We start from the raw sequence: 13,060 nt of genomic DNA, 5'->3' as shown, positions 1-13,060 counted from the left end.
GACAGGGATGAGGAGCAGGGAGAGAGCATTGAGAGTGAGAGACGGAACATTGCAGTCGATTGAGGGTGTATCTTCTCTATCGCTTTCCTGTCGTTTACTAAATCCCCCATTTTCAAACCATCTCCCTGTGTTTTTTTTTTCTTCCAGTACAGTTATTTATATTTCACAGCCTCTCTAATCTCCTGTCTCTTTAGGTGCCACCTTGTGCCCTCCGAGACACAGCTGCCATTACTGCACGTGTCTTTCTCCTGTGCAGAGATGGGAAGGAGCGTGTTTGCATGTGTGTGTCTGTGTGGGCGGGTTGCTCCACTGTTACACATCTGTTGTATCATACATACGGTTCAGTCTAATAAACATCTCTCTGAGCATCTTCAGCGGTTTTCAAACATTACAATTTAATGTAGCGCTTCAGAAATGTTGTCTGACCAGAGTTATGCCGATTCTTAATTGATATTTAAAAGTCAGAGAGGGAGAAAAAGAGCAGCTGCTCCACTTGTATACATTTCTTTTGGAGCTGTGTTGTATAAACTCACCGGTGGACCATCAGCTCCTGGCATTCCTGGCAAGCCTGGCTTTCCAGTAGGACCCTGGACAGAAGACGACAAGTTGTTAGGTTGTTGGGTTGCAAATAAGACATCACAAAGTAAGACGAGACAAGGATATGAAGGGTCATAAAAATGGGCAGCACACAATGTTGCTTGGAGCTAACATTCAATATTTAGATGGCTAATGTTTCCGACGTGGTAATTAACATAAATGTGTAACTGAGGCCGACAGCAACAAGTTTTGCTATTGCTTAAAGCGAACGGGTCACATGGGTATGTGGGTAAAAAAAGATAGATTTATTTGTGATTGATTGATATTAACAAGCATGATGAATAGAAACATCTATCAATATGGCTACAGGTTGCACATTCTTTTGTAATTTTTTTCTATTTCTTTGTATAACTTGCACGGTTTCAGTAAAACATGACTATGTAGACTTGCATCATTCAGCAGTGCTTCTACATTTGTATTAAAGGTGTATTGATGTATTGTCTGTGTTTTTATGGCACCTGGGCAACAGATTCCTAATTTGTACCAGTGTTTTCAAATCACTCTTTCCCTCACTCTATTATATTACATCAAATACCACACATTTCTCATATTTCATCTACAGCCAGGAGAAACAACGACTGCATTATTCATTCTCAGATTCCAGCTGTTCAATAATAAACTGAATACCCGCTGGCGAATGTACTTTAGCAGAAAATGGATTAAAATTGATCGGGATTATAACTTCTGTACAGTCTACAATACTTCGCTCTGTGTTGGGGAATGGGATGTGTTTGTATAATAATGTGACAAGCATTTGGAATCTAAGGGAATTTTCTCTTTTGGGAACTGCTGATTTCCTCTCTCTGATCTTGTGAGGTTTCAATCTCACTCTCTAAATTGCCTTGAGAAAATGTATGCTGTGATTAGGCGCGACACAAGCAGGTAAGCAAATTGATATTCAACTGCATAAGACGAGAGCTTTTAATGCATGCAGATGAATGAGTTGCTCTTGCCATTTAATAGCTTTGGGATCCCTATTTTCACATTTTATTAATCAATCAGTTTTTTTGTCTCTGTGGATTTGCAGGAACTACATATTTCACATTAGTTACAGTCAATAATCATGTCATATCTTACCTTATCTCCTGGGGTCCCGATGGCTCCCTGGGGGCCTGCAAGTCCCTGTAGAGAGGACACAAAAGGCTCAGGACTTTGCATTTGATGGATGAGTCGAATAAATGGAATGTCAGACAGACCGTTTATCACTGACCTGGGTACCTGGGTTGCCTTGCTGTCCAGGAGGTCCTGGCTCTCCTTGAGGTCCCTGAAAAAGACATGAGGCTAATTTTTAGAAATCTCATTATAAATACAAAGATTGATTACTGCACAGTCTACAATTTACATGTGCAAAAAAGGTAAGAGGGTTATCTGTGGCCTCAAATGGTCGATGTAAAGTTAGGTGTTGTTCTGAAGAGATATAAATAAAAGCTGTCCAACTACGCATCACTGGATTATTATACTCCTGTTCCTAAATAGGCCACAACTTTTGAGCAAGTAACACAATAGCTTGCTCGGACTCGTAGCAGAAGATGAATACACACTAACGCCTAGTACACAATCTCACACCTTCCCTAATGAAAGAAACTGCTGAACCACAAACACCTACCCTGTTAGAAAACTGGCTTTCAATTACGCTGTTCCAGACAACAGACAAGCTGCTCCAGCCAGGTATTTTCTCATTACGGCCAGACGCTACCAGAAATTGACCTGGAAAAATCCAACTGGCAGTGGTGGACTGCTTAAATGGATCTAAATACAGCAGCTCTGTTCTTCATTAACCGTTAAGTATCCTCTGATTGTAATACTGTGTGTGTGTGTGTGTGTGTGTGTGTGTTGTTTAGAGAGGACACATAAGGCAGTTTTGTAGATTTGAGGGTGAAATAAACAAATGTTTAAAAGAGATGTATTTTGGGGATTCTGTGATGGCTGTGTGGGTAGTTTTTTGTGGGGTTTTATTTTGAAAATGAATGGTCTACTGTATAATTAAAGTGTAACTTCTTTCTTAAGTTTAGGATTAAGTGTCTGCCTGGAAATCCACAAATGCCATGAGAAAGCAGTGCTGGGAGTGAGATGACTTTGTCAAATATATATTTATACAATTGAAAGTACAGATGACTGCACTTACAAATTGGCCAAGACGATATGGATATGAACCACTAGGTGGCGTTATGAGCCAAGTTCAACCAATTAACGTAGATTTATTTTATGTATTAGTTAATAATGTGATATTACAACAGTTACAAGAGTCATATCGTTTAGTTTACAGCTCAGAAACACCAAGTGGAGAATAACTCTTCAATTGACAACTTTATCAATTCCAGCTTTACTTACAATGTTTCCTTTGGGTCCAGAGTGACCATCCATTCCAGTGACACCCTGCAGCAGATGAGATGAACAGAAAATTCAGCAGATGCATATCAAACATACTGTACCAATGTGAGGTCTCTATATCCTGCAATGGCAAATTAGACAAGAGTCGCTGAATTGATGCACACTGTCCATGTTAAATTAAATCTGTTGAAACAATAAAAACAATTGTTTTGGACATTCGTCTGAAGCGAGGTTAAACTAAATAACTTATGCTTCTTTTTGTCTACACTGTCTGCTACATATGGAGTTTTGTATCTTCCTGTGGGTGCTGTTCGCTGTGTCTTTTGCTCCCACTGCCTATGAGATCATAAAATATAGATTCCGCCCTCTGAAACAGTAAATCTGTGGTAGCAGGCGGTGGGAATGAAAAGGTGAGAGGAGGAGACGGGGACTCACAGGGGGTCCGGAAGTTCCCTGAGGTCCCTTTGGTCCGAGCAAACCACGGGGCCCCTAGGAAAGAAAAGGAAATGACAATGAGAATGATATCACACCTGTGAAAGAACTGATGAATTATTGAACATGTTCGGCTAAATCAAGTTTAAAAATTTTACTCCAGGAAGCTACGTGACTTCCCAAATGTCCTTGAGGATATTCTGCAGAGTAATTTATATTTTTTGTGGGGAAAGCTTGAAGCCCCTTTCTTTTTTCCTCTCTATTACACATGCATTCCCCACAGCTAGGCCTATCAAACAATGCTTTGAATTTCTGGGCTTTGGCTCGCAGCTACAGTTACCTAACAATAAGTATAGTCCTGGCAAGAGTAAATTCAAACCAATGTAGCACACCCTGGTGGACAAAATCCCTTATAACAGGGGGCTTTAAAAGGCTATCTGATGGTTTCTCCTTCCCTGTCTTTTCCGCCGCTCCGTTGGGAAAAGCCTGCCTGAGAGAGTGGGAACCTATTATAACAAGCCTGATGTGGGCTGCATGCATTTCACCACCTCCGATGATTCTTTTGCACGGCTGAAACCTGATCAGCATGTACCTCTAAGCAATATACTGCAAAAAAATGTATTCTTGGTGAATATGAACGCCGTCTGCAGTCTGCGAATGATAGATGTTCGCACCAGACCATGATCGTTCCCCAACATGCCAACATCCGCGGCTCTATCGCACAATCCCCTCAGTATGAGGCTGAACGGTAATACATGTGATCACTCACTGGTTCACCAGGAAGTCCCCTGGGTCCGATCTCTCCATCATCTCCCTGGGAAAGAGGGAGAGAGAGCGGGTCAGAATGTGGAACAGACAGTGAAGAATAATGGAGGAGAAAGTGAGGATGTGTGTGTACGTGTGTGTGTGTTGCAGCGAGCGAGAGAGATAATGAGAAGGCACAAAGAAAAAGCAGGGGAAGAGGGGATCAGGTTGCATCAGCTGATCTTGGTAATGAGGGCGGAGAAGGAGATTAGACACAGATAAAGGTGTGCAGAGATAAAAAAAATATATCAAGGAGGGTATTGAGGGAGAAGGGGAGATGAGCTGGAGGAATTGATATTTAGAATTGACAAAAAAGAAGCACTTGGTCTGATAGAGAAGTTCAACTCAAACAGTTAGTGGATGATGTCCATCAGACACAAGCAGTTACACGCCTTTAGATCGTTAGTTCTATCAGCAATGGAAATAAATCAAAAACATATGTGTGTTTTTTCTCTGTTACCCTCTCTCCATCCTCGCCATGAGCTCCAGGAGGTCCGGACGGGCCAGATTCACCCTATAGAACAGACAAACATTCACATTTAACAGTGTCACATCAAACCCACACACTTTCCATCACATTGATATAAAAAACCCAAAACCTGCTTACTCTGTGTCCTTTTTCACCAGGAAGACCAGCCAGACCATCGAACCCTCTGTCTCCCTGAAGAGCAGGAAAAAAACGGTGTTAGAACTTCCTGTCCAGGCGTCAAAAGTGTTAAGGGAGTGATTATGATGGACCCTACCTTGGTTCCAGGCTGTCCAGGCATGCCTCTGGCACCATCGGCTCCAGAGCGACCCTATCAAAAAATGCAAAACAAAAGTTTCACCATATGTGGCCTATTCGTATTAAGGAATACACTGTAATCGCTAGAATACACCTGACTTTTAAAGCACTCCAAAATAGAGTGTCAGGTAGTATGCATTACATTCTATGCTGCTGACGACCCTTACCCTTCTGCCAGGCTTTCCATTGGGTCCAAGGGATCCCGTTGGCCCACGAGGTCCCTGTTAGAAACAAACAGAAGCATTTCTTCATTTTTATGCATTTAATATCTCTAAAAACCATATTGAAAAAAAGTTGCTCCACTTTAAATAGTTGTTATTTTACTATGATAGTTCAACATTATATTCATTGGTTTCAAAAGGGGGTTGTTTAGCTTTGGATATTTCAGTTTCTGAAGAAATAGACTTAAAAACATAATAATGTCAGTATCTTGTACCTGGAGTCCTGCCTCTCCAGACTCTCCCTTCAGTCCTGATACACCTGGTGGACCCTGAGAGGAAAAAGATTCATGATATAGGTTTGCAGCTTGGCCTCAAACTCCACATGGCCAATTCATTTGTCTGTGCTGCGGACTATAACAGGTGCTGATTAAATCTTTGACAAAGGAATTTCTATTGATTTTGAGTCTGTTGTTGTGGTGGCAGGATTTGAAATACATACCAGAAGGCCGCTTCTGCCAGTCAGACCCATTGGACCTGTAGGGCCGCGCATCGCCAACTGATGACAGGAGGGAAAAGGTGAACAGGATTAAAAACAAAGTCAGGAACATGCATAAGATGATAAAAGCTGTTCTTAGCAGGTTTATAATTGAATAGATCATGTATTTATCCAATTGTGTGTGCTGTACGTGTATTTGTGTCCTTACATTTCATCAAATGATTGAAAAGTTCTATAAAAAGAGTTTCAAATGATGCAAAAAAATGAATGATAAATATATTTTTTGAAATTATATTTATCAGCACATTCTGCAGCAAAGATCATCCAAACAATAAGGAAAAATAAGACAAGTATTTTAACAAGATAATCAAATTTGGAGAATAGTGAATAATATTGAGTGCTGCTGTGTGAGGATGTGTTTATGTGTGAGCTGTTACCCTGGCCTGCTGCATGATCGCTTGCATCTGGGATTCCTGTGCTGATACAGCAGGTCCCTTCTGTCCGGAGTCACCTCCAGAGCTGAATCTGAACTGTGGAGGGAATCAAAGCTTGTCAAGACTTCATTGCAGTGAGAATCGTGCAAGCACATCAGACACAAAAATAAAAACCAGTGCAACATTTGGAGTTACTAAAATACTGGCAATTCCTGCAGCAAATTAAATATTGAACTTTGAATATTTGTCATCTATTTCCAACCATATTGTCAGTAATTCCCATCTCAAACTATGCAACAGATGTTGAACTGAGCATCGGCCTCCAGATCCCAGAGCAGCAGCATCAAAGGCCGCCTCTGCACCCATGAACTTCACATTCTACTGGCATCTGGTGGTCATGAGCAGGCACTGCACCACAGGAGAATATCCAGTGCTGGGTGGTTTGAAAATGTTCAGAGACCAGGCGTCTGAGTTTGAGTTACAGGGCTCAGTCCTCGGGAGGCTGACTGCTAGTTGGTTTACAGATGTACAGCAGCACGCCAGAGGAATACTGTGAATTTCACAATCAGTGAAGCATTGTTACCAAGAATCAAATTCACGACTGTTGATTCAGAACATAAGGGCTGAGTCCCATCGAAGCAATCTCATCCAGAGCACAAACTTTTCATCCTAAATCCCACAGCTACTTCTCCGATAGAGATTTTTTCGTAAATGTAGGTGTTGGCTATTTGCTTTCAGATCAAATCTACAGTATTTGACTAGTTCTTGTTGTTATTCCTAAATCTGTTTCTCTATATGATTGTTTCTGTCTCGCTCATTCTTTACGTCATTTCATTCAAAATGTTCCTCTGCAACTTCAAACTTTGAACAGAATGTTCTTCCACAGCAAGTTGTTAACTGGAAAAAGCAGAGAACGAGAAAAAAAATACTCTAGTGGGAATTACATTATGTTTTTTCCACATAGCACAGAGGATGCATCGCTGCTGTATAAATCGCTGCAGTGGAAAAACGCAATGGTAAGATTTGCCAATAAATCCTGGTGTGTCAATTCCATGATACACAATTTCTTTGGTGAAACAACAATGCATGTTTCTCATTAGGCCTGGACCTCAAGGAATCGGGTTTCAAGTCGTGACTCCCTGCCAGTGGACGCACCAGAACAACTGGAGTTCCTATCCAGACAGAGCCCGCCACATGGCTCGGGCCAGACAGCTCCGTGCAGCCCTGAAACTCCAGCTTCACATCTGCACAACTAATCAGGTCCAACAGCGACGGTGTCAGGTCTTCCAAGAAAGGAAAGAGCAAGAAGGCAGACGGCATAGGAAGTAGTTAGGACGTCTGTGTAAGTGCTGCGGTGGACTGCGCTGCTTTGCTTCCTGTCTAAAGCTCGACAACTTCCTGAAGCCACCTGATAGCTTAAATTTTGGCTGAGGAATGTGGATACCAGACAGTCCTGTAATATGTAGATTTGCATAGATGCAGTCAGAACACACTATAGGTAAATTATTAAACACGCCACAAGGGGCCGCTAAAGCACATATTTACATTACACAATATTTTCACAGCCATGAACATCCATCAATAATGATTTCAAAGGAAGCCTCACTTCATTCCAGGAGACTGTGTATACCACAGTCAAGAGTTATTGATAAAACAGAGAAGCATGCATCATACAAGGCTTTGAACCCAGCCAAACAAGGATATGAAACCACTATGAAAAATGTTTCAGCTTTTTGAGGGTAATAATAGAGTGGGAATCCTATTTTGCTAATTTAAACCAACTTTTAACAACTGTAATTTACTTACAGGCAGCATCAAGACAGTGCCAGGGGGTCCTGGTAGACCATCAGCACCAGGGAGACCGGAACGACCCGGAGGACCCTAGGACGGGAAATAACAAACACAAGCACACACACAGATGATGGAGAGAAAGAAATGACAAAGAATTCTGTATTTTAATAACTCTGCAAATCTGTGAGACATTACAGTTCAAACTCACCCTCTCTCCAACATCTCCAGCACTGCCTGGTGAGCCAGAGGAACCCGGGGGTCCTGGCAGGCCCTATTTCCAAGCAAAAGATCTCATTTGACTCCCATACATACATAAGTGAACAGTCATATTCGCTCCGCTAAAATGTCTCGACTTTATCTTGCAAAGTGGTCACACATGGGGGAAAGGAATGCATGAGGCAATGTGGGGCAGCCTGTCGAGTTGTAAATCCTTTTGTGAGGCGCTCTTTTTTTATTTGTTTACAACTCGATGCCTGTGTGGCTCGCCTCTGTGGGACTCCATCTGCAGGGTGTCAAGAGCAACTGTGTCTGGGAAAAAATAAAATCTTCCTAGATAAATAATTAAGTTCCTCCAACATCTGCGGAAAGTCCATATCTCTTCAGGGGAAAATGCTTTGGCCACTCCCTTTGCATGAGAAATCCGGCAGCCAGAACTCCTTTCAGAGGAAGGCTTTAACTTTGAAATTGCAAATTCAAATGTGTAAACTGTCTAAAACAATAGCGGATGTAAATTGTTATCAGCTTTTATTTTATGGACACAGATCACAAAGAAAATGCCAGTGATTGAAAGGCACAGAGGGGAAAAAGAAGGATATGATCAAACAGAGGAAATGGAGAGGGAGAGGCTGAGGGTGACATAATTTGTGACAGATTGACTTACTGTTGGCCCTTCAGGCCCAGGCGGACCCTCCACCAACATTCCCTGAAACAGAAAAAAAAACATCAGAAACCATAAAATTCCCTGAAACTTTCTCATGTCCTCAACATTGCCCTTGTCCATTAACACATAGCTTCGGTTAAAGCCGTTAAATGACCATGAATACGTGTTCCAACACAGCTGCCTGGCAACTTTCTACCTCTGTGTCTTTGCAGACTTAATAGACATTCCTGCCTGTCATTTCAGTTTCACGCTCTCAATTAATCCACGGAGAACAGGAGAGTGACTGCAGAGATGCCGCGACGAAGACGGTCTCAGGAACTCGCCTACCTGGACGAACTAAGTGAAGCACAGTTTGTTACCTCGCCAAACAGGGGATGTTTCCATCTGTGTTTGTTTGTCACTTCGGATTAAGCATTAAACTACTGATTGGATGTGATATGGGTCAGGGTAAAACCCACACAATGTGGGTGCAGATTCAGATCAGCAGTTGGAACCAGGATTTAATTTAGTTTCTTTCACTTATTTTAACAATTCAAGATCGGGGGCTTTCTCTACTCCAAATCCTTTCATTTATTTCTAATAGAGAATTTCATTGATCTTGATTTTAAGAAATAAGTTTAGGGGACTGACATGAATGTGTGCAATTTGGTGCAGGATTTGGACTATCAGAATAATTCATAAATCTAGCCGATCCAAATGAAGTGAATTTAAATGTGATTCATAAGGGGACTGTTGGGCCTTGGGAGAGGTAGGAATTCTTGTTTAATACTGTAAGTAATTTGTGTATGCATGTGCCTGTTATGTGAAATACATTCACTGTAGTGTTCCTCTACCATATGCACGGTCCCTGCAGTGAAACGCAGCAGGCCATCTCAGCTCGGTGTGGACTTTCAGGCACATTGTCGCAGCTCTGCGGCTGCAGAGATATTGCTTTGTTTGTTTGTGCTTGTGGTAACATTTGGCTTCCTGCTTTGTTATGGAGGACAGAAACCCACACATTATCCAAACTCATGTCAATTATGTGATCTCAGTTTGTTTCTTCCTTTTTTTTCAGTCAACCCCCAAGCTCTACTGCATCCTTGAGCGATTTCATCATAAAACCTACCCCATCTGATCTTTTTGGCACTCCCTGGGTTATGCCTCTATTTCGCCTGCAGTCTGTGCTGGGAAAATGGGCTCAACCTCGAGGGAGGAAGAAAAAGAGACGAGAGACGAGAGACTGGGTGGTGATTTGAACTCAAAGTTGTTGGAGTCCTCAAACACACTCACACGCATAAGCAAACGGTCATCGAGGATATGGCCGTCTGTCCTGCTCTCACGTATAAACACAAAGACACTTACTCACTGAGGCTTGTATACTCAGTGGAGCTCGGTGACAGTTGTTTGAAGTGAAACAGCTGTAGCTCTGTATATACTGTAGCTGTGCATGTAAATGTAAATTCCTCCTGCGCCTGATGCACGTTTGGCAACACACAAAAGAGTCCTCATGTTCACAATGTCACCTGTATGTGAGAATGAGGGTTGGATGTTTCCCACCTGTTTGTATTTAGACAAAGGCTAAGAGGATGGGGAAAAAGCTTTTGTTCTGCTTGGACTTCTCCTGTTTACACACTACCCACTCTGTGTTTAGAGATTATTGACAATCCTTGCATGGCCATTCTTGAGATGTTTATGCTGGTGTCCCGATGACCAGTCCTTACCCATGGACACTATGGGAAAGTTCTTGTGTGAGTGTTTTGGGCCTCGGGATTCAGAAGTGAGGGGTGGCTTGTGTTTAGATGGGGATCACACATATGTATTTGGAGATGTAAACATACGCCCATATGCAGCCTACATCTGCTGTTCAAACAGCGATCTACTCACAGGCTCAATAATAGCAGGCTCTCCCTTCTGTCCCTTCTCGCCACGAGCTCCATCAACCTGCACACCAAACACACAGACACACACATGATCAGCGCCCCTCCTCTTCGTCACCATCATCATGCAATCTTCCTCATCTTCAAGATCTTGTCATCCCATGAAATGTTCACCTCTCCGTAATACTCATCGGTCTCAGCAGGCAGCTTGCGCCCTTTCTCGTAATCCAGGTCGCCATAGGCATCGGTGTCATAGTTGTCTAAATCATAGTCGCTGATGTGCTCCTCCTTGAACTCATCTTGGTCGGTGTAGTCTCCGTCACCCTCCACGCCAAGAACTTTCCCGGTGGCGATGGACCCCCCAGCTCCAGTGCCCGCGCTGGCTGATCCGCCTCCAGCAGCAGAAGATCCTCCCACAGAGACCGAGCTTCCTCCAGCAGAGCCACCTCCAATGTTGGTGGTGGAGCTGCTGCTGCCCCCGCCGCCGCCGCCGCCGCCGCCACCGCCACCACTGACGAGGACTGTGCTGCTGCTTCCGCCTCCTCCACCACCGATATTTACAGTGCTGCTGCTGCTGCTGGTGCCTCCGTCGCCACCATCGAGGATCCCTGTACGGCTGCTGCCACCTCCACCAGTGGTGTAATCGTCCACATTATATTCATATCCATCGCCATAGTTATCGTAGGAGGTTTCGACCTATAAAAATAGATATATTTTAGAAGCAAAATATTACAGTATAAAAATGAAGAGGATAATATAAGTGGATGAAAGCATACACAACACAAACAATTCAAAAATGGTTGCAGATTAATATTTGGTTTGACTTAAAGGAAATTATATGCAAGCATTTATTCCTTTTACAGTGAGATTTTCAAATACATTCTGCCATAATGAAGGGCTCCACTTAAATATCTCAAACATTAACATATGTGCAGGTAGACCTTGCATACATGCTAAAATAAAGTAACTCTTTATGTTTGAACAAACATAAATACATCTTTTAACCTAGTGTCATTAAAGTCAACTTACTACTGTCTCATTGGCGATGACGGTCGTAGCGCCTGCAGTTCCCATGCTGATCACGCTCCTTTCGATGTCGCCCCCTGTGCCCAAGTCGATCTTTCCGCCTGCGCCCAGATCCAGCTCACCCCCGGTGCCGATGCTGGTGACGGTAACGCGTCGGGCCTTGTCATCGTCCGGTGCCGCCGTGGCCTCGTCGTAGTAGGTCCCGTAGTTATCATAGCCGTCGTAGTTGGTCTCCTCTCCGTAGGCGTCCCCTCCCCCGGCAGCAGTGCCGGACGAGCTGGACGATGAGCTGCTGGACGAGCCGGCAGACGAGCCGGCGGATGAGCCTGCTGATGAGCCTGCGGATGAGCCAGCGGACGAGCCAGCGGACGAGCCAGCGGATGAGCCAGTGGATGAGCTCGTGGAGATGGCAGTCAGGACTTTGCGGTCGATGCCACCACCAGTGCCGCTCAGAGCCTCCTCCACTGTGGTCACCACTGTGTCTCCATCTGATCCTGTCACCTGTGGACCATAGATGATATTCTTGTCAGCTACTTTTGGTGCATTTTAAATAGAAATATCCATCTGGGTCAAAACATGCATCAGGAGACTACCTTGACTTCTTTTGTGGTCTCTGTATCGCCGGTTGATTCATAAGGCTTGCCATCCACGTCCTCATAGTAAGGGTATTCATAATAGTAGCTGTCCTCTGTGTTCTAAAGGAGAAAAATATTACAGTGGGGTTGAGACAAAGAGACTGAGGGAGAAAGAATCAGTATCAATTATTAAAAACATGACTTCTTAAATATGATCCACTGCTCTGCTGCTGCCGGCTGGCTGATGCATGTGCACCAGGCAGGCCATCGATCAGTAGCACACAGGAATGCCTTACACATGCTGAAACCTCCTGCTCTATCTCCCTGTTGCAACATGTTACGACTGAATGACAAATTACTTTTCCACTGCATTTTTTTTTCTAAACGAATATGTCACCCATCTTTAGAAAAGAAGGACAAACCAGGTGAAGTTTTTGTGTAGCTTGCAGGCATATTGACAGGCCCCGGAACAAGAGTAAAGACGAGAAGAGGAAGAGCTTCCTGTCCATCTTGTAACACTTCTCTGACACGCCTTTAATTAGCATGCGCACAGTGTGCTGGTATTTAATGTGGAAAACGGCGCGGTGCAGGCTTCGGCAGGCACTGTCATCATTCCTGAACATTATTAAGTGAATGCAAAGCCTGGGAGCACCATTCTTCCACTCAGTTCTTTCCTCTGGCAAAGATCTGAGCCTTAGAGACAATTATAGATTAAGGGAAATGAACTTCCTTGAGCAGGGTCAGTCATGAGTGCTCATGTGTCTCTTTATCTTGACTTTACAGTGTACTGTATTTTGCTACATGCAAATATTCACCAAAACTACATCTAGTAATAGAGTGTAACAGTGAACGCTCACTTTTATAACTGCTCTAGTATGAATTGAGTGTGACAA

At 43.4% G+C, this 13,060-nt stretch overlaps 1 protein-coding gene across 1 annotated transcript in view; it reads right to left on the bottom strand.

Annotated features, from left to right (window-relative positions):
• Positions 1 to 13,060, bottom strand: part of col5a1 (procollagen, type V, alpha 1) — a 73,858-nt gene that overhangs the window by 26,952 nt on the left and 33,846 nt on the right. Inside the window, exons 6-25 of the mRNA XM_053447754.1 lie at positions 12,186 to 12,287; positions 11,596 to 12,093; positions 10,741 to 11,262; positions 10,574 to 10,630; positions 8,711 to 8,752; positions 8,039 to 8,101; positions 7,846 to 7,920; positions 6,043 to 6,135; positions 5,609 to 5,665; positions 5,385 to 5,438; positions 5,116 to 5,169; positions 4,908 to 4,961; positions 4,772 to 4,825; positions 4,625 to 4,678; positions 4,130 to 4,174; positions 3,364 to 3,417; positions 2,929 to 2,973; positions 1,808 to 1,861; positions 1,675 to 1,719; positions 534 to 587 (exon numbers count right to left, since the gene is read on the bottom strand). Of these exons, the coding sequence (XP_053303729.1) occupies positions 534 to 587; positions 1,675 to 1,719; positions 1,808 to 1,861; positions 2,929 to 2,973; positions 3,364 to 3,417; positions 4,130 to 4,174; positions 4,625 to 4,678; positions 4,772 to 4,825; positions 4,908 to 4,961; positions 5,116 to 5,169; positions 5,385 to 5,438; positions 5,609 to 5,665; positions 6,043 to 6,135; positions 7,846 to 7,920; positions 8,039 to 8,101; positions 8,711 to 8,752; positions 10,574 to 10,630; positions 10,741 to 11,262; positions 11,596 to 12,093; positions 12,186 to 12,287 (2,076 nt within the window). The remainder of the gene's footprint in view (positions 1 to 533; positions 588 to 1,674; positions 1,720 to 1,807; positions 1,862 to 2,928; positions 2,974 to 3,363; positions 3,418 to 4,129; positions 4,175 to 4,624; positions 4,679 to 4,771; positions 4,826 to 4,907; positions 4,962 to 5,115; positions 5,170 to 5,384; positions 5,439 to 5,608; positions 5,666 to 6,042; positions 6,136 to 7,845; positions 7,921 to 8,038; positions 8,102 to 8,710; positions 8,753 to 10,573; positions 10,631 to 10,740; positions 11,263 to 11,595; positions 12,094 to 12,185; positions 12,288 to 13,060) is intronic.

The sequence above is a fragment of the Pleuronectes platessa genome, chromosome 19 (assembly GCF_947347685.1).
Source record: "Pleuronectes platessa chromosome 19, fPlePla1.1, whole genome shotgun sequence".
Classification (NCBI taxonomy): Eukaryota; Metazoa; Chordata; class Actinopteri; order Pleuronectiformes; family Pleuronectidae; genus Pleuronectes; species Pleuronectes platessa.
This window is presented reverse-complemented; position numbering and strand designations above follow the sequence as displayed.